The sequence below is a fragment of the Phyllostomus discolor genome, chromosome 10 (genome assembly GCF_004126475.2).
Source record: "Phyllostomus discolor isolate MPI-MPIP mPhyDis1 chromosome 10, mPhyDis1.pri.v3, whole genome shotgun sequence".
In the NCBI taxonomy this organism is placed as follows: Eukaryota; Metazoa; Chordata; class Mammalia; order Chiroptera; family Phyllostomidae; genus Phyllostomus; species Phyllostomus discolor.
In genome coordinates this window covers 756,021-776,626 of record NC_040912.2, presented here as the reverse complement: position 1 = coordinate 776,626, position 20,606 = coordinate 756,021, and the positions used below count along the sequence as shown (strand labels likewise).

The window sequence follows — 20,606 nt, the reverse complement described above, 5'->3', positions numbered from 1 at the left end:
TCCGGTTGCTCCCCCGGCTGTGGCCGCCGGGTCCCAGAGGGGTAAGGAGCCAGCCGGCTGCTCAGCGAGGGCGGCACCCGCCCCACCCCTCCCCGGATGCGCTCCGCCCCCTTCCGGCGGCTGCTGAGGGGGAGACCCCCGCCCAGGCGAGTGCTCGGGCCGCCCTGAGGCGCCCAGTGTGCTCCGTGCGGGTGCTGGTGACGAGACCCTGCGCAGCTCCGGGTCCCAGGGAGGTTAAAGGTCATCGTCGCCCAGCTGCCAGTGACATCAGCAGGGCCCGGCCAGCCCTCAGGGACAGTGCCGTGCGGGTGCCTGTGGGCTCGCCCCTCCTCCCGCCAGGACCCGCCCGTCAGCAGAGCACGCCCGGGGCACTGCGGCTGTGGGCCGAGTCTCAGAGACGGGGTCGCCCGGCAGAGGGCACCGAGCGTGGGAGCCGGAAGGCTGTCGTGGGGACGAGCGTGGTCCCAACCTCGGGGAGCTCTGCAGCGGTGGCGGAGGTCTGGGCGGGAGCAGACACGGCCTGATGGGATGGGGCGGGCAGACAGGGGACCCCTGGGACCGGGGCGTCCAGGGATGGTCCAGGGCGAGGAGAGGCCCGGCCTGGCAAGGTGACGGGTCCCGGCCCCATTGCCGCTTGCACAGGGCCCCGGGGCGCCCTCGGGGAGCTGCTGGGAGGGGCCCGAGCGGCTCCTCTGCGGTCGTGACCGTGCGCAGAGCAACACAGACCCCGGGCCCCAGGCCAGCGGCCGCCTGCCCTGCTGCTCGTCTCTCGGTGGCCCGTGCGTGCTCTGAAGCCTTGGGCCGGCGGTGCGGCCAGCACCTGACACACTCGCGGGCACGCACCGGCACCCAGGGGCGTCTGCTGGCCGGACGCAGGACACAGGGAGGAAAGAGCTTCCACCACCTGTGCACGAAGGGGAGAAGCCGGGGCTCCGTGATGTGGCTCAAGTCCACGGTCTTGGTCCGCCCAGCCCTGAACCCACCCCTCCCCTCCCGGTCCTGGAGGCCGGCGTGTCGCAGGGCTGGTTCCCCCCGAGGCCCCCCCCCCCGGCGTGGAGATGGCCGTCTGCTCCCCGTGTCCTCGCGTGGCTGCCAGCTGTGTGTCAGAGTCCCGGTCTCCTCCTGCTAACGGACGCCAGTCAGACTGGACGCTCCACTGGCCTCGTTGTACACTCATCCCTCTGAGCAGACCTGTCCCCACACCACCACGTTCTGTGGTCCTGGGGGTCAGGACCCCGGCACGAGGGTGTTGGGGGACACAGCTCCCCCCCTTACAGCCGCGGGTCAGTGCCCCGAGCCGGGCGTGGCTGCGGATGCAGGGGGCACCCCGAGCGAGGTGCCCGGGGTGCGTGGGGAAGTGGTGTTGGATGGGGCTCCTGGCGGGGGAGCCCTCGCTGCCCCCCCCACGTGGCCGCTCGAGCCCAGAGCTCCAGGCGCCCCTGTGCGTGTGGGTGCATGCGCTCTGCTGGCCGGGGCTCTGTGCAGCCCGTCGACCCGGTTCCGGTGGGGTCCTCGGTGTTGGCAGGCGGGCTGCACCCCCTGACTCCCCTCCGAAGGCCGGGCCTGGGGTGCAGCCGGGTTTGCCAATGCCCCGTCCCAGCCCGCCAAGCGGAGGGGCTTAGTGAGGGCAGGAGCCCACCTTCCCGGGGCGGGTGCCCTCCGGGCCCAGCACGGGGTTCTGTCTGAGCCCTGCCGGTGGAGGGGTGGGGGGCTGTGGGCACGGGACGTGTCTGTGGGTACATGGCGGCAGGGTCCCCTGTCCCAAACGGCTTCGTCCTTCTCTTCTTGGGTGGGGAAGCACGGCTGTCCACTGGGCCGTCGGGAGGGACCCTGCGTGTCGGCGAGGACGGTGCGCAAGGCTGAGACCCCCACTCGGCCAGGCCCTTGTCTGTGGCCTCGGTGGGGGACTGAAGCTCCCCGCTGCCCCAGCCCTGTGGCAGAGCCCCCGGGTCCCCAGGACACTGGTCCGCAGCCGGAGGGCGGACCCCGAGCTCCCTTCCCGCAGGCTGTGTGGGGTGACCCAGGTCTCTGGGGCCCGGCGCTGGCGCCATGCAGGAACCGTGTGCGGGCGCTGCTCACCCCTGGGTGTTCTGGGGTTCAGAGCCCAACGAGAAGAGAGCAGCCGCGGCCCCAGGGACCGGATTCTGGCCGGCATCACTCACCCAGCTGGTTCTGCCAATTAGACACACGCCCAGGATGAAGGAATCAGAAGGAAATACGTTTGCTCGTGATTCAATTGCCGTTAGTATTATTATGAAACGCTGCTTAGCCACTGATTCACTTTGTGAAATGCAGTGGGTCAGGTGATTGCGTTTTTCCTTTTATTTCCTCAGGATGGAAGTCGGATGTTGCCGTTCGGGGTTTGCATTATGGAAAATAACACGATGATTAATAAGTAGCCGCACAAGGATAAACTCCGAGTCCCGCGCACTCGCGGCCGCCGCGGAGCGCTCACGCTCTCTGGGGCAGACGGGGGGCCGGCTCCCACGCTCCTCCCTCCACCTGTGACGCTCCTCTCAGCGACGCAGCCGGCAGCCCCCCTCGGTGACGGCCGCCGCTGCCGTGACGGGGGCCTCGTCTGAGGTCCCCGACTTCTGTGGGCTCGCACCAGCACCGACCCGCGTGGGCCCAGGGACGGCGCGGGCCCTCGGTGTGACCCGTCCCCCCCGCCCCCCGCAGAACCCGCGTCCCCGGACCCGGCCGGCGGTGGGGACGCAGCTGCGTCCAGGCTGTGGGCTCCCAGGGCCCATTCTGCGGAGGCCGGGGTGCGGGGCCTTCCGGGAGAGAGGGGACCGAGGCGCCCCAGACGGACAGGTGAGCGCTCGTGCCTTTGGGGGGAGGGGAGGCTGGCGTGTGCCTGGGCGCCGCCGGGGATCACGTGTCCCAAGGGCCCACGCGGACGGGGGCCCACGCTCGTCGGCATCTCGGACCCAGAAACTCGCCCCCGGCCCGTTTCTTGCTGCCTGTTCAAGCGGCTCTTCGGGGAATGACTTTTGGTGCAAGGAGCAAAAAGTAAGAAAATAATGACATATCCGTGCCATCGCTCACACACTCCCTTTGACCCCGGGACACAAAGTCATCAGGCCCTGGCCTTTGCCAAGGCCATCTTTATGGCAGGGACAAGCTTCCAGAAAGTTCTTTCAGAACTCCTGGGGAGCCGAGAGGGGCTGGGGGCAGGGGAGGGGAGGGAAGGGTGATGGTGGGGGGGGTCGTCCTGCCCCTGCCCCCCTCCCCCGCCCGCAGCCCTGGGTCGGCTGCTTCCCCTCCGCTGAACTGGTGTGAGACTCTTGTTTTCAGATTTGAGGTATTTTTGGATGGTAAGAATGGAAAAAATGTGCTCTCCCTCCTCCAGATAATTGCCGTGTGCCGTGTTTTTGTTTGAATTCTTGGAAACGCACAGTTGCGGCCTGTGAGGTGGGGGGCCTGGCCCCCAAAGCTCCTGCCCACTCTGGGGAGGGGGGACATCTGCGCTTGGGAAATTTGGGGAGCCGCCGCGAGGGCCGGCGTCCAGTGTGCCTTCTCCCTCTAGGCCCACGCAGGGCGTGAGGACAGCACCGTGAGCACGGGCGTCCAAGATGCTGCGGTCCCAGAGACGAGGGTGCGGGGGGGGGGGGAACCCCTGGCAGGGGATGGCAGGGTGGTGGGACCCGCTGGCGGGGGGCGAGCAAACGGAGGGTGGGGATCCTAGGGGAGGCTGCTCAGCTTTTGAGCTGCGAGGTCTTGGGCAGACTCGTCAGTCCGACACCTGGCGGAGCTCAAGTGCGCTGGGTCCTTCAGCCCGGGAGGACCCGGCCCCCGAGACGGGCTCCCCACTGCCGGACGGGCCGGCGCTGTGGGCTCGGGGTCCGCAGGTCCCCGCCCTAGTGCGAGGGGCGTTGCACCACAGAGACCAGTCAGCTCCGTCGTGTGGGGCCTGTGGGCGGCGCAGGGCGGGCCACGGAGGGCCCGGGCGCTTGCTGGCCGGATGGTCCTAGGCCCTGGTGTCCTGCTGCTGCCCAGGCCGGGGGGGGGGGGGGGGGGCTTTGGGCGAGTTACCTAGGGTTTTAAGTGTTTCCCTGCCAATAAAGAGGGGACAGAAAAAGTGCCAGCCTCACCCCCACTGCGGGGCCAGCCGGCTGCGGCTCCCTGACTCCCTCCCTGGGACTTCCTGCCTCCTTGGTGGCCTCTTGGGCAAGCGGTCTGTCTGCGGCCCAGCCTGCGGCCTGGGGCTCCGGAAGCCTTTGCCTCAGGGAATGACCCGACCAGCCCGGGCAGGGGAGGAGCCGGCGACCCTGCTGCCCTCGCGCTGGCAGGGCGCCTCCCACGTCCCCAAAGGGGCCTTGCAGGGCCGAGTGGGAGCAGGAGGGCCTGGGCCTCCCCTCTCTGGGAGGACCCTGGGGCCTGGGTGGACACACGTCCTTCAGCCGTGGCTCGCTGGCTCCGGTTCTCCGCTGCTCCTGGCAGTCACTGCACGGGCAGCACCCACAGGGCCGGCCCCCGAGGGCAGGGGTGGGCTGGGTGCTGCTCCCCTGCACGGGGGCCATTCACGGCCGAACACTCCAGGCCCCCAGCCTCCTTCGGCGGGGGGAGGCGGGGGCAGGCTCTGAGGGTGCCCTGTCCAGGCGGCAGCCACAGCCCCGGCTCCGGTCTGCAGGGGTGGGTGCCGTGCTTTCCTGCAGACCCCCTCCTCGTGACCCCGGGGAGGGGGTCCTTGGGGCTCCGGGCGTCCACAGGTGTCGGCAAAGCTGCTCCTTGAGTAGGAGGAAGAGCACATCTCCTTCCGTGGGGGGTCTTGGAGAGTGGGCCGCGCTCCACCCAGATTTCGGGAGTGGGGAAACCGAGGCTGAGGTGAGTGGGGGCCTCTGGATCTCAGAGACTCGGCATCCCTCCGCCCGGGAGCTTCCTCCCCGTCGGCTCCCGGCCTGCATCCTGCTCACTCCACCGCGGCGGGCGACCCCTGAGTCCTGCCCTGCCTGCCTCCCTCCACCCGTGGGACACTGGGGCGGGGGTGGTCCCCAGCATCTTGGGTTCTCCTGGTCCCTGCTGCGTCACTTGGTGTGTGGAAGGCCCTGGCGAGACTGGAAGCTGCAGGCGGGCAGGGGGGTTCACTCCCTGAGAGCGCCGGCAGTACGGAAAGAAAGGAGGCAGGCAGGCGAGGAGGGAGGGAGGGAGGAAGGAGGAAGAAGGGAGGGAAGGAGGGAGGGCTGTTGTGTAGGAACCAGGACGGGCCCGCCCACCCGGACGCAGCCCGGCGAACACCTGGAGCCCGGCTGTTCCATGGGTCTGCTAGTCCCCCGTCCACCTGGCCACCGCCGGGAGGCCCCAGGGGCCCACGGGGCCTCGGCCCGCCCGAAACGGCCGCATTGTTAGGGCGGCGAGGCCAGGTGACCGGCCGGCCCGGCGCGGGCGGCGCGATTGCCCTTCGCCGCCTCGAGGGGGCCCTGCGGCGGCCGCGAGCCAGGAGGACGGCCCGCCCGCGCGCTGCTCGGCGCCCAGCCTGCTGCGCCATCGCCCCGCGGGACCGCGCCGCCGCTCGCCCAGGTACAGGGGGGGCCCCGCGCCGCCGCCGCCGCCTTTGTTTCGGGTCCCGCGCCGGCGTCCGCGCCTCTGGCGCGGAGAGCGCGATCGGGGAGGGCGATCGCGGCGCCCGGGAACCGGGCTCGGCCGGGGTTCGGGGACGGGGGTGCGGGGACAGAGTCCGGGTGCGCGGGAAGCGGGATCCCGGCGCGCAGGAACTTTGCTCGGCCGGGGTTGGGCTCGGGGGCGCCGGCCGGAGCTGCCAGGGGCGGAGATCCGGGGACGGGGACGCGGTCCCGGTCTCGGGCGCAGGCCGGAGCCGCACTGTCGCGAGCGCCGGGGTGGACTTCACTCTCCGGGACGCTCCGGAGACCGCAGGGCGCGAGCGGAGCGGGGGCCGCCCCGGGAGCGCCGGGCACCCTCTTCCGCCCGGGCCAGCAGCCCCGCGGAGCGTCCGTCCGCCCCTTTCCCTGCGGTGGGCGTGAGGCCGGGTCCCGGCAGCTGCCCGCCTTCCTCTGGGGCCGGCGGGAGGGGGCGGGGGCGGGGGCGGCCGGGCCACCTGTGGCATGTGCCCGCCCGCGCGGCTGACAAGCGGGCGGAGGGTACGCGGGGTCCCGCGCGGACGCCTGAGCCGGCTCGTCTGCTGGAAGCGACCTGCAAGTCTGTGTGTGTGCGCGCGTGTGTGTGAGTGTGTGCGCGTGTGTGTGAGTGTGTGTGTGTGCGCGCGTGTGTGTGTGTGTGCGCGCGTGTGTGTGTGGCGGGGAGGACCGAGAGCCCCCTCCGTTCCCGAGCCAGGGCAGGCGGGCGACCCCCACTGTGTTACTTTGGGGACGTAAAAGCGCGGGGGCGGGGGGGGGCACCCGGAACACCTCGGAGGGCGTGGCTCCCGCCGGAGGAGCCCCCCGACCCCTGCGGGGTGCCCGAGCCCGCGCTGGCTTTGACCTTCCGGCAGAGTTTGGCCGTGTTTGTCACTCCCGGTAACACGGAGGCACGTCCGCCCCCAGGACTTAAAATGAACGGAGACGCGCGCGGCGGAGAGAGGCAGAGCGAACGCAGCGGCGCGGCGCGCCCTCCAGGACCGACCCCGTGCCACTCCGCCCGGCGCACTTCCCCCCGCGCAGGCTCCGTCCAGTCTGAGCCGAGTCTTCCTCTCCCGGCGCCGGCCGCCGCGGCTTCTGCCTTGGGAAGCAGATTTGCTTCTCCTCGCGGTTTCCCTTCCCTCTTCGGGCCCTGGGAGGGCGGATTTGCAAATCAATCGGCAAGCGCCGGGAGAGGCATTTCTGTGAGGGGCCCGCTGGGCTGGGCGGGTCGGACCCCTTGGCGCTGCACAGGCCGGCTCGGGCAGGTGGCCAGACCCCTGACCCCAAAGACGCGTCAGGGCGACCTTGCTCGGTGGCAGACACAAACCCAGGGCCTGGAGCGACTCCTGCTTGTGGGGGTGGGTCTGGCCCAGCCTCTGCCTGCGCGTTCGTTTCACCCGAATAACAACCACCCTGGGGGGCAGTTGGGGCTAAGACCCATTTTACAGATGTGCAAACAGAGGCACAGGGCCAGAAGTAGCGGGCGGAGCTGGATGAAGCCCGGGGTGCTGTCCCCAGGGCTCCGGCCTGGACCTGGATGGTGGGGACGGTGGGGACAGTGGGTGGTGCAGTGGGTCCTGTGCTGGAAGCAAGTCCCCGTGGAGGCGGGGCGGAGGGGTGGAGGCCTGCCCAGGAACCCCTCCTTTGCAAACCGCCAGCCAGCGGGGAGGAAAGCCCGGCCTCAGGGGGTCTCCTGCTCCCGGGATGCGAACTGCTACGGGTGGACTCTCTCTAAGCAGCTTTGGCACCTCAGGGTTTCAGGTGGAGCCACTTGCCAATGCGACCCTGGGAGCTGGAGGTCACGGGGGTCAGAGTCTGCTCCTGGACTGCAGGGTGGGGGCACAGAAGGCCTGGGGAGGGGGCGAGAAGCCAGACAGGGGAGGGGAGGGGCCCAGATGGGGGGGTTTCTGACCCCGTGCTGATGAAGGTCCCAGTTACAGGCGAGGGACCCGGGAGGGAGGGGCCGGATCGGCCCTCTGCCACCCTCCAGCCTCAGGCGGACACACACTGCCAGGGCTTCCTGGGGCAGGGAGGGGGCTCTTGTCCCCTCCCTTCCCGCCCCTCCCCCTCCCCCAGAACCCCTGCCAGAGAGCCTGCAGACTGTCCCTGGGGAGCGAGGCTTCCTGGGGGCACGAGGCCCCAGCTTGCGGCCGGGTCTGCTCAGGCAGCAGGAGCTGCCTGGGGAGGCTTCCAGGGGGGTGGGGGGGGAGGGGCCCCTTTCCTGCGGGACCCCGGGCGGGAGACGGGGGTCCCGGTGACAGAGAGCCAGCCCCCCCGCTAGAGTCCCCTGCGGCTGTCCCTGTTGACCGGGAGTACAGGTTCCGGTCAGGCGGCGGGTGGGCAGGTGCCCGGCTGACTGTTCGCGTGTGCGGAGCCGGTCTGGGGCACCCTCTCGGGTCTGCGCTGTCCCAGCCGCCGAGGCGCGGGCACCCCTGTCGGCCTCGTCGGAAGGGGGTGGGGTGGCCCCTCATCCCAGGGACGCCCTCGCGGGACTGGGGCTGGCACCGGCCTGCGCTCTGAAAGGCCCGAGTTTTCCACGCCAGCAGGGCCGTGACAACCGCCGCCCGAAACTCCGCCGCTGCTGCCGGCGGAGTCGGCTTCTCTCAGCGCCCGGGCCGGTGCCGCCGGCGAGCTGGGGCAGCCACTGTGACGCCCTGCTCTCAGCCCGGTCCCTGTCTCCGCAGAACACGGGAACCCCCGGGACAGTGCTGGGCACATGCGGGGGCTGTGTTCCGAGAACGCCCCGTAGCAGGGACTGCTGTGGCTCCGGCTCCGGGACGTCCGGCGTCCCCTACCTGGTGTCCCGGCGCCCACTCAGCTGCCCCGGCTGGGTGGGAGGGAGGGAGGGAGGAGGCCGGTGAGGGCGGGTGGGTGGCTGCCGCAAGGAGCTGTCAGTGTCACTGAGGGGATGTCTGATGGCTGTGACGGTGGCCCCTAGCCATTTAAAAAGAGTTATGTTGATTAAAAAGAAAGAAGGCAGTGGCCTGGAAATAATGTATTTTGTTCCAAGTGGGCTCAATAATGAAAAATGCGTGTGTAAGGGCCCTGCCAGTGGTCATGGACCCCCCCCCGTGGACTGGACTGGCCCCCAGCTGTGCAGGGACGGAGGTGCTCCTCAGGGCCCCTCGCTCCGGGGGGCGGGCCTCTCTCTGCTGGACGCCCCGGTCCCCGGGGTGGGGGTGAGCGGCAGGCTGTCCCCAGCCCCCAGCCCAGCAGCCCAGCAGGAGCTGCGCCTTCTTCTGACTGGGGGGGGGGGGTGTCAACGTGACTGGCTGCTTCCCAGCCTCCCACGAGGCGGCCTCGTCTCCTTGCTCTCTGGGCTCCGAGGCTCCCGGGGCCGGACCAGCTGCCCCGTCGCCCCAGGGCTGGTGGGCCCGGGTCGGCCGGGGCCCAGGGGTGAGGACCGAGCCTGGGCCTGGGCCCGCAGAGGGTGAGCGCCCCCCCCCGGTTCTAGGGGCTCCAGTCTGCAGGCGGGCCTGGGGTCCCGGTCGGAACCCAGGTCCCTGTGTGGTGCCGGGTCTTCTTCCCGAGATCGGGGGTCTCCAGGGCCCTCCCCGCGCCCGCCCGCCCCTCTCCGGGCACGCAGGCCAGCCTCGGGAGCCGCAGCAGCCGCAGCAGCCGCAGCTGGCTGGGGCTCCGGCCACAGCTGCTTCCTGGAGGCGGGCAGTGCCTCTCTGTAAGGCCCCTTCCTTCCTCCCCGGGCGCTAATCCTGGCCCTGACGCTGGCACGCGGTCGTGGCCTGCCTTCCTCTTCCTCTTCTCCCGGGAGAGAGGACAGCGCCCCCCAGGCCTCCCCAGCGGCCTGGTGCTCGGGGCTGGAAGGGCTCCTCCCAGCTTCCTGGGCGGGCGCACCGCGGGCGTCCCTCCGGCCGGGCAGCACAGGGGCCGTGCCTCCCCACCTCGAGTCTCAGCGCCCGTGGGTGTGGATGCCCTGAGCCGCGTCACGAGCGGTGGGACCCGGCCCGTGAGGCCTGGGGGATGGGAGAGTGGCTGGGGTCCGGTGTGACAGGGAGAGGCAAGTGGTTCCGAGATGTGGCCGAGGCACAGGCTGTCCTGGCCCCGGGGGGGGGTGCCGGGGGGCCACTCCCCCACTGCCCTGGACACGCCGGCCTGCGGGGTGTCCTCACACTCTCCGAGGCCCTGGGCACGGGAGCAGGCCGGCAGCTGGCCGGGCGTCGCTGGGGGGCCGTTCGCCGGGGCGCACACACATTCCTGCCGGAGCCCGGGGACAGAAAGGCCCATTGACGGGGCCCTGGCACCCTCCCCCGCGTGTAATCCATCCCCTCGCCGGGCTCCTGCGCGCCCAGCCCTCACCAGGGCGGTGCTGGACCCGGATCAAAGGTGCCGGTCAGGCCGCGGCTGGGAGGGAGCCGCAGGGCTCCGGGGGCCGCAGACCTGGGGGAGGGCCGCCCTCGGTCGCCCCACCTGTCCCCGAGGCTCCCCACCTGCACCGGGGGCGGGGGGCCGGGGGTGGGGGGGAGACAGGGACTCGCACCAGCGCTCCCCGCGAGCTGCGGTTCCTGTGTGACGGGGGTGCTGGGTGGGCCTGCAGCCCCAGGGCCGCCGCGTGCTGGGCTCCTGCTGGAGGGTCCCTGCTGCTCTGTCCCGACCCCGCGGGCAGGGCTGCGAGGCAGCGGGAGCAGGAGGACCTGGGCACAGTGGCCGCCGGGGCGTGATCTGGGGCAGGCGTGTCCCCACTTCCGCTGCCCTGGGGGTGCCGGAGGGGCCTCCTCCGTCACCCGCGTGGCTCGGGGGCAGCGAAGATGCTCAGCCCACGGACCTGCCTTTGCTTCTGGGTCGTTCCCCGACGAGTCTTCCCCAGAGGGGCTTGTCCCCGAGAGGCGCTCGCTGTCGTCTCGGAGAAGGCAGAGGAACGCTCAGGACTCGCGGCCGGGACGTCCTGACCCCCCCCCCCCCCCCGCGTGGGGGCCGCCGTGTGCAGTCGGCCAGGCTGCGGTCGGACGCGCCACTCTGCGTCCTGCAGGGCGGCGGCGGTGGGTCCGAGGGGCAGCGAGAGCGATTCCCCGCCGGGAGCGGCTGCGCCCCCACCCTGGTGACGCCCGGTGCCCTGTGCGTGGACTCGCGGTCTGGGGCACGGCGGCCCTCTGTCCTCCGGTCACCACGGCCTGCGCAGCCCCTCGAGGCCATCGTGGGGCAAGAGCCCAGCTGGCCGCGTCCTCGCGGGGCCTTTGGAGGCTGCTGGAGGTCAAAGGGCACCCACTTCGATGGCGGGAACACCCGCGGGGCAGATTCAGTGTTCTGATCGTTTCCAACCGGGCCCGTTCCCGCTGCTGTGGGGCTGTCACCGCGCCCCTCCCCCAAGCTCCTCCCCCTGCAGCCCTGACCTCGTCCCCACCCCCCCCACCCCGGCCCCTAGAGCCCACCATCCGTTCTCTGTCCCTGTGGATTGGGTCCCTCAGATCAGTGGGTGCTCACGGTGTCTGTCCTTCTGTGTCTGGCTTGTGTGACTCAGTGTGGTGTCCCCAGGGCCCGACCAGGTGGCGGCCGGGGTCAGGATCCCCTCCCCCTCGGGGCAGGGCTGTGTGCCAGTCCACCCTGCATGTGGACCTCGGGTGTTTGTCCGTCCACGTGGTGGCAGGTGCCGGGGCAGCCTCTGTGTTTCGGCTGCCGCTGTGGCCCTTGCCCTCCGTTCCCCCGGGTTTGTGCCTAGAAGGGAGCACAGGCCTCGTGAAGGCCCTCGCCACATGTGGCCCAGTGCAGCCGAGACGGCCTGTGGCCATCAGATCCAGGCCGGTCCACCCCATGTCCCTGGCACGGGCGGGGCGGGGCCTGGGAGACGGAAGAGGGACCGTGTCCCCTGGCTGTTTGGACAGATTGTGTAAACTCAGTGGCTGACGCAATGAGAAAGCAGGAAGAATGCCTTTCATTTAAAGGAGAGAGAGAGAGAGAGCCTTCAGGGTTGCCGGGTTTTATTTTCAATTAAAAGGGCCTGATTTTGTTTCTGGAGATTGGTTTTAATTTGGGTAAAAGGTTTAGTCTGGGAGCCGCTGCCAGAGGCTGTGATCTGTGAGAACCGCTCCTTGGGGCTCCTTTGCCACTTTTTGGGGGACGGACCGAGAGCTCCGCTTCCGCCCAGTGACACGGCGACAACGTGGCCAGGAGGACCTGTCGGGGGGAGACGGGGAGGGCTGGCCGGCGGCCTGAGGGCGGGCCCGAGGCCGACCTGGAGGCCGCTGGTTAATTTTTACCCGTGAGAATGTGTTCCCAGCCGGTCGCCAGCCGGGAACACCAGCCCGCGGCCCTCCCCCCGCCCCCCAGCCCACACGCACTGGACCGGGGCTCCCGCCGCCGGGGCCTCTGCAGAAGTGCTCAGGTGTGGAAGGTGCAGGCAGGGCCGTCCTCCCACCGGTCCTCCGTCCTCCGGGCGTCCCAGGCGTCCTGGGCCAGGCAGACAGCCCGCAGGGGGCGGGCGGACCAGGTCCGGGAGCTCCGTGGGGCCAGGAGCTGCTCCGTTTCTGCTGTGTGGGGTGGAAGCACGAAGACCCGGAGGCCGGGAAGGAGGCACGCCCGGCCCGGGGGTGGGCACGGGGCCGTGGGCCTGGCCGCAGCAGAAGCCGGGGTGCCCCCCCTCCTTCCTGCAGGAGGGAGGGGCTCACGCTGGGTCCTGCTGGCTTGTGGAGAGACAGGGCGGTGGGGGGCCCAGCACTGGGGGTCCAGTCCCTTCCCTGTGGGGAGTCCAGGACGGCCGCCCTGAGGAGGGGGCTCCCAGTGTGGGGGCCGCGCGGAGAGACATCGGCGGCACCTGGGCCTCGTTTTCCAGAAGGGGTGGCGGCGTCTGTGCCCCAGTTCCCACGGCAGCCCTGGCTGCCTGCAGAGCCCCCCAGCGACCTTTGCCCTCACCCCCCGGGGGGGGGGCGGCGGTTTCAACCCAATGCCAGGGATGAAACCTCCGGGCAAGAAGAGTGGCAACAACAGGAGGTGTTTATGTGGTTTTACACCTCCCCACCCCGTTTAAATCAGAATCACCTCCCTGGCTGGTGTGGCTCAGGGGACTGAACGCCAGCCTGCGACCTGAAGGGTCACCGGTTCGACTCCCAGTCAGAGCACATGCCTGGGTTGCGGGCCAGGTCCCCAGTAGGGGGCGCGTGAGAGGCAACCACACATTGATGTTTCTCTCCCTTCCCCTCTCTAAAAATAATAAATAAAATATTTAAAAAATGAATAAGTCGGCATCACCCAGCGTGTAGGTCACGTGTAGGAGACAACACGCTTTCACGGCGTGTTCTCTTTGCTGCCAGAGACACGCCCACAGCTGGACGATGGCCGCACATGTATGAGGGTCCCTTCTGTCGCATGAACTCACGTCCCCGAGACGGGCCTCCGGGCAGCCGGTGGGCCAGGGGCTGGAGCTGGGCGGGGCCCCAGCACCCCAGCCCCACGCCACCCCACCCGCCGCCCAGGGAGCCCGCCCTGCCTCCTCTGACACCGCGGGGGTCGGGCTGGGGCCTCGGCGCCCCGTCTGCCCTCACTCACGTCTGAGCTCGTCCCAAGGACGCGGACCAAGGCTGCGCCCGGCTGCGCATGATAAGCGCTTTGGAGGGAGCCGGGTGACCTTGGGCCAGGCGGGCCGCCCCTGGAGCCTCCCCCTCGTCCCCACGGCAGGAGGCCGGTGTGCGGGCCCGCAGAGCAGCCTGTCGGAAGCGGGTCTTTCCCGGACGAGAGCTCGGTGCAGGCCGAGTCCTCGGGGTGTCGTGCCCTGGGCCCCCCTGCACTGGGGCCACCACGGGGTGCTGCTGGCGTCCCGCGTCAGAGGAGGGCCCTGGTGCGCACCCGACGGACGCAGGAACCCAGCCCGAGGTTGGTTCTGGGGAAAGGGCCGAGTGTCACGTGGTCACGTCATTGAAGCCGGCGGCAAGTGGCAGCCGGGGACGCAGGAGCCCCGGTGAGAGCGGCCGTGCCCAGCCGCCGCTTTCCTCTCCTCAGGGCAGGAGGGCGTTCCTTGGACAGAGCGTGTTGGCAGGGGGATGGGGGTGGGGGGAGGCTTGGGGCCCACGCTGTGCTGGGCCCGGGGCCCCCCTTTGTCTCCCGCCCAGACCCGGTCCGGCCTGGACGCAGGCCCCCCGGGGGGACGCAGGCCCCCGAGCGCCGTGTGGCCGCCCGTCTCACGTGTGAATGAGGGTTTGTTCCCGGGAAGTGCCGGCGTCCAGCAGGTGCGTCGCCTCGGTCTCTCGCTGCCCCGGGGGGGCGCTCATGAGTTCTTTCTCGGGGGCTGGGCCCACGTACAAACCGGCCCAGTCTGGAAGCCGTGTTCTTCCGCCGTGAGATACGCCCGGCGCCTGCGGCCCGCTGGTCCCAGCCGTGCGGCTTTGCTGGAGGCCACGGACCCGGCCGGGCTCCGTCCGTCCCCTCTGCTGGTCCCTGTCCTTGCCCAGGGACCCCAGCCCCGCCCGGCCTTGCCGTGAACCCACGGTGTCTGCCCGTACAGGCCTTGGGGACGGCCCCGTGGGACAGGACCACTGTCTCCTGCCTCAGCTCCTGTGGAATCCTGCTCCAGCCCAGCTCGGAGCCTGGGGTGGGGGCGGGGGGGCGTCGGTTCACAAACCTCAGGCTGCTCGCTGAGGACAAAGGCGTCCCTCGAAGGGGGGGGGGGCGGGGGGGCGGGGCCGCATGAATCATTGATGCCGACCCTGGCGGTCCAGAGCGGCTCCTTTGTTTCTCCCTCTGTTTTCCTGCTCCTGGCTTTTGTGCAGCCAGCAGGTGGGACAGCCACCTGTGCCCAGGTGGGCCCCCCCAGGCTCTGCAGAAAGGGCACTTGCCGTCCCCGGCAGCTTGCGCCATCCCCGGCCAGTCCAAGCCTCGGTTTCCCCGCCCGTCGCGGGTGCGGTCGTCGTGCAGGGCGGGTGGGACGCCACCTCCAGCGCAGGACGGGCCCCTGGCTGGAGCTCCGCGCACGCCTGAGGCGGGCCCGGCCTCCTGGTGTCCGGGCCGGTTTCCTTCCGAGAGACCTCGCATCACGACGGTGTCTCAGCGGTCCCCGCAGCGGAGGGAACAGGAGCCCCGAGGCCGGGGGCCGGCGTGGGGTCGCCCTGCACACCCGGGGCGGTGCTCTCTGGAGGTCCCGCTGTTTGCTCGCACAATCGCGGTGTCTGACCTGGCAGCCGGCCGGCCACGCCCACTCGCGGCACTGGATTCCGATTCCCCGGGTCGCCGGCAGCCAGTCAGGACCCGGAGCGGGCCAGGCCCCGGCCTGATGCGCTGGGTGGGTGGGGGTGGAGGCCTGTCCCGGGTCCAGGCTGCAGAGGCAGCCAGGGTGGGGAGCAGACCCCCAGAGCCCCCGGGGAAGTGATGTCAGGGCAGGTCAGGGGTCAGGCCCTTGACCTCGACGGAGGCCTGAGAGGGGGGTCGCAGGAAGGTGGTTTTCTGTGGCTGGCAGGGCCTGTGTGTCCTCCGGGTCCTTGCCTCTGGTCTCCGTGCCGTGTGTCCTCCGTGTGAGGGGGCGTGACGCCGGGACCAGCACGTTCCTGGAGGTGGACAGTGGCCTTTGTCCTGCTGGGCGTCAGTGCTCCCCAGGGCACGTCAGCACTGAAGTCAGAGAGCGAGCCCCACGTCCGCAGGGTAACTCCAGGACACACTCGAGTCCGGCCCTGACGCCTGAAGGAGGTCGTCTGCCCAAAGGGCAGCCGTCGGTTCATTCCGCTGCCTCTGCCTTCCCGGCTCCCACTGGGCATTTGGGCCCTGGGAGGTGCCGGCCAGTGGTCCCCCACCAGGGTCCGTGGGCGCCGAAGGATGGAGGCAGGACACAGGGAGCCCAGCCCCTCCGTGCAGCCCCCGAGCAGCCCCCGCCCCGCCCTGCCCCTGCCCCAGCCCCTTCCCTGCACCCTGGACGCCTGTGGATCCCACGGGAGCGACTCAGTCCGGCCGAGAGTCCAGGGAACAGGACGCGGGAGCCACCGAGGGCAGGTGGCCTGAACCCCACGTCCTGGCATCAAACCCTGGCCCTTCCCCCTCCCAGGGCTGCCCAGAGGAGCCCTGTGCAGCCGCCGGGGACATCTCGGGGTGGCGGTGTGGGACCCTCGCGGAGCTGCCAGGTCGTTTGAGAGCAGGAAGGCGGCAGCGGGAGCTTGGCCTTGGCCCTCGGGGGAAGAAGGCGGGGGGGACAGTGAGTGGAGGAAGTGTCCCTGGCGGGGATTACGGGGGTGGCCCCGCCGCTTTGATCCCGAGCCCTGGGCTTGCTGCGGCTCGCCGCCCGGCACCCTTCCGTGCGTGCCGGCAGCCCACACGGCCCGAGGCTGGCGGCCTGCTCGCTGCTGCCTGCAGCAGGGGGTGGGGAGGGGGCAAGGCAGGGTCTGGTCGGGCCCGGCCCACCTGCCGGGGCCTCAGTGTGGGCGTCGGAGTGGGCCGGAGACTCGGAGCCGGAGGGGGGCGGGCGGGGAGGAGCCCTGCAGCCCGGTTCGCCCCTCCTTCGCCCCTCCTTCGCCCCGTCTCCCCAAACCAGGCATCCCTCCAGCTGGTGGCTCTCTCTGGAAAATTCCGTGCCATCTCCCTTCGAGCTGTGGACGACCCCCTAGCCCTCGAGGGCACGCTGCACAGCACTCGGGGTGGAGGGCTCCGTGTCGGAGGGTCGCCCACCTCTTTGTGGCGCCCCCCGCCTCCCCCCACTGGGGGTCACGGTGAGGGTTCAAAGGGGAAGGTTTTCCCCTTGTTCCCAAATGCCCCCGAGTGTCCTGTGTGAAGTGGTAGTTGTTATTTTTAGGGGGGGAGGGTGAAGAGAGGGAGAGGAACCTCGACCCGAGAGAGAGACATCTCGTGGGCGCCCCGACTGGGGGCTGAACCCGCACCCCAGGCACACACGCCCTGACGGGGCTCGGGGCCGGCGACTTCGGCGTTGGGGGACGGCACGCAGCCCGCCGCGCCGCACCGGGCCGGGCAGGAGTGTCCCGTGCAGCCGGCCGAGCAGCCGGTCAGTGTGCGCAAAACCGAACGGTGATGAAGGGAATTCCACGGTGCCGCTGCTCTTTTTTAAAAAATCCGTCACTTGCAGATAGGTGTACAGTCAGTGGGGCTTATTTCATAAAAGAGGGAACTGGGGTTGGGGAGGGTCCAGGCACAGGCCCCGCCTGCCCTCCTGCCCCCTCTTGTCAGTGCACACGTGTGCATGCGTGTCTTCACACACACACATGACCATCTGTGCGCACACGCCTGTGCACGCACACACATGTAAGCATGTGGACTCGTACCCACAAGTCACATGTCTGCAGGGCATGCAGACACGTATGGCACAGTGCATACATGTGTGTGTGTTTGTGCGTGTGTGCACATGTTGCTGGTTCCGAGACGGGGCGGAGAGCAGGGATTGCGTCGTCGGCCGCTGTTGTCCGTGTCCCCGGCACAGTGTTTCCTGAGCTCCGTCTGTCCGTCCGTCGGTGCCGAGTTCCAGGCCGCTTCCTGGCTGGGCGGGCGGGAGGACCTTGGACGCGCCCTCACTCGGTCCTCTGATTGGTCAAGTCCCTGCTGCCCCGCGCAAGCCTGTCTCGCAGCCACCATCACTTCAGGGGGAAGTGCTCGGAAAACACTAATAGGGGGCGTCAGAAAATCTGATAGGACAGGGTGTCTGCAAACACAGAAGCACCCGCCGCGTTCTGGGTGCCGCTGCCTGTCCCCTTTGGGGGTCTCCAGGCGCAGCTGCCCACCCCCAAGGGTGGGAGGGCTCGCGGCCTGCCTTGCTCACAAAGAAACATTGTTGAGTCTCTTTTCACAACTGCAACATAGTTTGCGTTCCCCCTCAACATGCCAAAGCAGACATCATTCTTTTGTTGCCGCACCGTCTGGGTGAGGTGAGGATTAACGGTTACATAACGTCCCATTCACGGGTCTGCTCTGCTGGCGCTTTCAGGTTTGTGGGATGCGTCCCCGCGCCCCTCCCTTCGCCAGCCTCCACGCCTTCCCCTGGTGGATGGACTCTGTCCCTCCCGCTGTTCCCGAGGGCATGGCCGGGTCGCCGGTCTTGGGACCCCTGCTTCCCGGGACGGTGGAGCCAGCAGAGCCCTGGATGCCTAGGCTTGCATCGCTCCCCAGTCACTGGCTGTCCCTCCCGGGTCCCCACCCCTGGCTCCGTGCTCCCTGCCCTGCTGTCCCCATCGCAGTCCCGGTTGGGAAACCTCAGACCGCCCCGCCTGCCGCCTCGCTGCCTCGGGCGCAATTGCGTTGCTTTGTTTTCTTTGGGAGCAGGTCACACATCTCGTGTCCCGGCTCGTTCTCCCAGGAAAACGAAGGTTCTTTGAGGACAGGGACTTTGTCTTGTTGGCCGTGACCTTGGCGGGTGTCCCTGACCTTTGCCTTGCTGACCTTTTACTCAGCAGGCGCAGTGTGGGCCTGGCCTGCTGATGGGACAGTCGGTGGCCCCTGTGACCTGTGCTGGTGGTAGCGGGGACCCGGGGAGCAGGGGTGTCCAGGGCCCGCCCCTCCCCCACCTTGATTTCGGCAAAAGCAGGCCTGCCTGTCTCCCCGGAGCTCCCTGGGGCTGGTGACCTGGGGGCTCTGTGTCAGCAGGCCTGTCTCCTGTCCCGAGACAGCTCCTTGTCCCACAACCCCCGGGTCAGTGGAGGGGTCAGCCTCCAGCGCCCCGCTGCCCCCACGATGGTGGGAACCCTGGACCCCTCTGTCGGCCTCCCGCCTTCCCGACTTGGGCTGACGGGCCTGGAGTCCCTGTTTCCCCCGCCCAGCCCTCCCCTCCTCGTTGGCGAGGCACCTCCCCCTCAGGCTGCGTCCTCCCTCCGGGAACTGAGGCCGAGTGGATGGGCCGAGGGCTGGGCGGGAACCACCGCCCTGCAGCTAATCAGGAACCAAAGGGCAGCCTGATACCAGGACCCAGCCTCAGGGCCCGGCCTGGGCGTGACGGCAGGGAGTGGCCTCGGTGCCTGGGCGTCTGTCTGTGTGGGTTCCCAGCCCTCCTTCCCGAAGCCACGTGCGTCCTGGCGGACCTGCAGTGCGGAGAAGCCGAGGGCTGGTGTGCGGCCGAGCGGGTCCCTGAGCACAGGGCGGTGACGGGCAGTGTCCCCGCTGTGTGGCGCGTCCCTACGCCCGCCCTGCAGGGACAGTGACGGGGCTGGGACCCCCCTGCCACCAGAGAACACCCCTCCCCCCGTGCTGGGACGGGAACCACTTAAAACTCATCCGGGGAGGGTTGAGAGGGTCGTACACATTCAAACTCACCAACTGTAACTTTTTTTACCCAGGCCAGAACGTCTGTGGCCTTTTCGCTTTCCCTGCTTCTATTTAACCTTCGTCTCGGTGTCCGAGGCAGCCCCCGGGGACGCACAGAACACAGCGCCCGGGACCCTGCCCCGCCCGCACCCTCCCCGCTGGGGCTGCCCGGGAGGCTTGGGCCGCATCCACACGGAAGGATCGGGACCCGGCGCTGACCTTCACTCTGTTTTGTTTCACGTTTATTTTAATTGGGGGGTCGCGGACGGAGCAGAGCGCTCTGTCTCAGGCCGGCCGCGCCGAGTCTGTGCACCCGCGAAGGACCGCCCCTCCGCCCAACGCCCCGCCCCGCCCGTAAGCCCCGCCCCTCCGCCCAACGCCCCGCCCCGTAAGCCCCGCCCCATGCGCCCCCCCCGCCCAACGCCCCGCCCTGACCCGTAAGTCCCGCCCCCGCACGCCCCTCAGCCCAACGCCCCGCCCCCGTAAGCTACGCCCCCCGCCCTGCCCCGTAAGCCCCGCCCCCACGCGCCCCAACGCCCCGCCACCCGCACGCCCCTCAGCCCAACGCCCCGCCCGCCCATGAGCCCCGCCCCCACACGTCCCTCCGCCCAACGCCCCGTAAGCCCCGCCCCCGCCGGTGCAGCCGGAGCGGCTCGGGCTGTTCTGCTGGATCTAGTTGCCACGTTGCGCTGGGTTTCTGTGCGCGGCGGCGCTAACTCCCACGGTTTCATTAACGCGCTTCTGTGAACGGGCGCCTCTGACGAGTGCGCGCCCAGCCCACGCTGCCTCTCCGCCCGGGCACCGCCGTGGCTTCGTCGCGGTCCCCACTCGTGAGCGCCGTGACAGCGCCGCGAACGGAAACCCCGACCCCTGGGAGTTTCTTTAGTGTCTTGTGTGCAAACGTGAGAGCGGGTCGGTCGGTTTTAAAACCGGGCAACCTCACGGTGAGAAGCAACTTACAAGTATTGTGACTCTGATAAAATATTTGTTTCACAATAAAAAAAACTGTATTTTTTAAAACTATAAATCGTAACAGGTTTGGAACATCGGGGGCGTGCCCTCGGGGAATGGAAACGCGGACTCGCAGAAGCGACGAGGAAGGGAACATCTTTGCGTTTTTAAAAGCGTCAGGAACAGGCGGTCAAAACTTGCTCGTTGAGGCCACCCCCAACGGCCTCGGCGTCTGCTCTGCTCTGTTCCGAGTCCCGGGAGGGGCTCCGCCTCCGTGCTGGGGGACCCCGTAGCGGGAGTGTCGGTGACGTCACGGGACAGCCCCCTGTGTGTGATCTGCGGGAATCCCACCAGCAGTCGGGTGGGGGTGGGGCTGGGGGTTGGTGCTGACTTGTAGCCCCGTGGGCGGGGACCTGCAGACGCTCAGCGGGTGGCGGAAGGGCCCTGACACCCCAGGTGCCGCCTCCTGGGGGTGACGACCCAGGCCACGCGCTCTGTCCCTGTGTGTGGTGCCCAGTGCTCCTTGAGCAGGCCGCAGGCCCACAGGGAGGCTGGGGAGAGGTTCCGGGGTCAGGCTGGCAACGGTGGGTGCCAGGCGGGACCCCGAGGTCCGCACTGGGTGCTCCGGGGCCAAGTCCCGGCTGAGTTCCAGAGCTGGGGGGCGGCCTTGACGGGTCTGCTGCAAGCTGGGGACGGGGGAGCCTTCTCCGCCTGGGAGGGGCTGGGGGCAGCTACAGGCTGGGGTCAATCGGGGGTTCCTTGTGTCCTTCCGTCCCCTGTCACCGTCCGAGCCAGGCCCTGGCAGAGCCGGGGCAGATGTGGAGCCCCGGGCCAGGAGCCTCTAGCACAAGGCCAGTGTGTGTGTGTGGGGGGGGGGGGTCCCTGTGCCCTCGCTGTGCCCTGACCACTTCCCTG

At 69.5% G+C, this 20,606-nt stretch overlaps 1 protein-coding gene across 1 annotated transcript in view; it reads left to right on the top strand.

Moving 5' to 3' along the window:
* LOC114501816 (tensin-3) overlaps positions 1-20,606 on the top strand; it is a 97,835-nt gene that overhangs the window by 14,043 nt on the left and 63,186 nt on the right. Inside the window, exons 6-9 of the mRNA XM_036010413.1 lie at positions 340-497; positions 2,521-2,814; positions 3,530-3,598; positions 5,377-5,520. Of these exons, the coding sequence (XP_035866306.1) occupies positions 340-497; positions 2,521-2,814; positions 3,530-3,598; positions 5,377-5,520 (665 nt within the window). The remainder of the gene's footprint in view (positions 1-339; positions 498-2,520; positions 2,815-3,529; positions 3,599-5,376; positions 5,521-20,606) is intronic.